Raw genomic sequence first — 2,554 nt, forward strand, 5'->3', positions numbered from 1 at the left:
GAGGACGCTCCCAGCAGGGCGTCGTAGTGGCTCTCGTGGATGAAGCGGGTCAAGGGGTACAGCAAAACGCGCAGCACGACGGCCGTGGTAGCAAAAGCGAACAAGAGGAAATACTTGAGCAGCACGTTTGTGGATACCAAGACAGTCGCCAAGGCACGGAGGCCTCCTCTCAAGTTTCTTCTGCCGGGGGCACTGTCAAAAATGGTGCCCGCTACTCTGAGGTTCTGAAACGGCTTGTGGGTGCGAAGCGCCTCGATGACGTAGCGGTACAGCATGGCACCACCATTGCTAAAGACGTGGAAAAGAAGCGGTCTGTTTTCAATGCTGTAGTCAAAGAGCAGCTCCAGGAGTCGCCTGGCTGGGGTCTGGAGGGATTTGATGCCAAAGGTCTCTGAGAAGAATATCATCCTCCACGGAGCCGTGTAGCGGATCACGGGGCACCCCTAAGGACAGAAAGAGGCCCCACACACATTTAAGCTGTGCTGTAAATTACGTGGAGTAGGCAAGCATCAGTGCAAAAAAAAGCATCAGGAAGAGAAAACCATCTCCCTGACTCACAAACTTCTATTATCAGCCATTTCGCTAAGCAGGGCCTGCTCTGGCACACATTGAAACAAACGTGAGGAGGAGAAGGAACTTGCTGTCCTCGGGCAGTCCCTGTTTGTGGCCGTCTCTGAGACTCACCCACAATCAACACCGCCGTAATTTTCATGAAGCGCTGCAGCTGTGCAAGTGAAGAGCTCTGGTTCAGAGACTGAACGCCTGAGCAATTGCCTCTACAGTTAAGGCTTTGCATTTGGGTGTAGACTAGGAAAGAGGATCTTGGAGAGGTTTCTAAATGAAGCAGAAGGAACTGCATTTATAAACGCTTCAGATCTTTTCCATCACCTAAGCTCACGGACGTTACACACTGAAACACACAGCAAAGCCACCATGAGAACTCCCCAACAGTGAGTGAGGAAGAGGAGGATATCAAGTTCTTAAGTCAGAGTCTTCTATACCATCTTGCCATGGTTGCAGCCACTTCCTCATCAGGGAGCTAAGAAAACTCCTCTTCTGTTTTCCCATTCCTGTCACCTTTCTGACGGAAAAGTATTTCCACGAGAGTTGACGTGCTGCCACAGAACACACTCCTCATCTGATCGGCAGCATCTCAGTCACAACAGCCACATAACAATTAATTCTTCGCTAGCACAAGCCAATTCGTGACTCTTGCACCGGATTACACATTAACAATAGGCTTGATAACATATAAACTTTGCCACCTACAGCTGAAACAGATTGGGATAAAACAAGATCCTTGTACACTGACCAAAAAAAATAAACCTAATGTTTCACCGGGTCCCCATACTATAAGCTAGGGTCATTCTGGTAAAATACAGTATTAGAAAGGAAAATATCACAACTTAGGGAACTAGGAATTGGACAGACCTCTCCAGTTCAAACACAAGGAGTTCCGAGTGAGCAGGTACAACTACCACAGCATGGCTGCTTCACAGGCAGAATGAAATGAATCTGGATTACAACACTGAGATGAATCATCTGCATGGGAAGGAGGAGCCGAAGGAACGTGCTCTGTCAGTCCCCAGCCTGGTCTTGCCAAGCCTGTGCTGTGGTCCATTAGCAATCAAAAACACGTCACCTTTTCCCGCATGTTAACCTGCTTGGAAAGCTAAAACGGTCCACGCCATTCCTGAATAACTTCACAACTTTAAAAACCTTAAAACACTTCGGTGATTCACACAACATCAGCAGGTTTCTCCAGGGAGGTATTTCTGTCTCAGCTGCACACACAAAGATGACATCAGCAGCCCTCAGACAGCGCTGCCTGGGCTCCACAAGGAGCTTTCAATGACAGAGACCTTGCTGCTCACACCCAATGACTGCTCACACCACGAGAGGCTTTAGAGTGATTTTTACCAACGTGCAGAAGAGAGGTGGTTTCTCAGAGAGCTACATGACAGTGTCATGAAGATACAAATAAGATCCTCACCTTCTGACTGTAGATCGCGCTGTATTTGGCCAGGTACCTGTCCTGGCAGCCTGCCCAGCCTAGAAGGATCACCACAGGCTGACCATCTGTATTGCTTTTCTCTGTACTGCTCTCTGAAAGAAACCACAAGGTTTAAAATAATTCTCCAATCTACCACAACCAGAACTCATGGCGACTTGCCTGGTTAACAGAGTTTAAAGGTAACGGTGAAGCAGGTATTAGCTTAACGCCTATGAGCTATGAACACTGCCTCATCCCAGTCTCACTGTGGGGGCGTGCTCAGAACTGCACAGCTTCAATCCCTGCAGCTTCCCAGAGCTCCCCACTGCAGCGTGCAGACCGCGACGGAGGGCAGAGATCCCCTCCTCACGCCCCCCGGGAGGCATCAGAGCCTGCTGCCCACTGCCAGGGCTGGGGGAAGCGTCCTGCCCTGCCCTCCAGGAACTGCCAGGCACCTGGTACGGCACAAGCGCCTCCACGGCTCACCTCCCCCATGCCCTGAAGGGTCGCCTAGGCCCGGTTCCCCTTTCCCCAGCCCTCAGGGGTCCCCCAGGCCCGGTC

At 50.7% G+C, this 2,554-nt stretch overlaps 1 protein-coding gene across 1 annotated transcript; it reads right to left on the bottom strand.

Annotated features, from left to right (window-relative positions):
* Window positions 1–6: 6 nt before the first annotated feature.
* TMEM53 (transmembrane protein 53) lies at window positions 7–2,098 on the bottom strand (the record flags this gene model as incomplete). Its single annotated transcript, XM_010193257.1, has 2 exons — window positions 1,994–2,098; window positions 7–443 (listed from the first exon to the last, which is right to left on the bottom strand). A coding segment is annotated over exon 2 (401 nt), but the record flags the coding sequence as incomplete, so codon positions are not given.
* Between the last annotated feature and the right edge of the window lie 456 nt (window positions 2,099–2,554).

This window comes from Mesitornis unicolor, unplaced genomic scaffold (genome assembly GCF_000695765.1).
Source record: "Mesitornis unicolor isolate BGI_N332 unplaced genomic scaffold, ASM69576v1 C13436627, whole genome shotgun sequence".
Lineage (NCBI taxonomy): Eukaryota > Metazoa > Chordata > Aves > Mesitornithiformes > Mesitornithidae > Mesitornis > Mesitornis unicolor.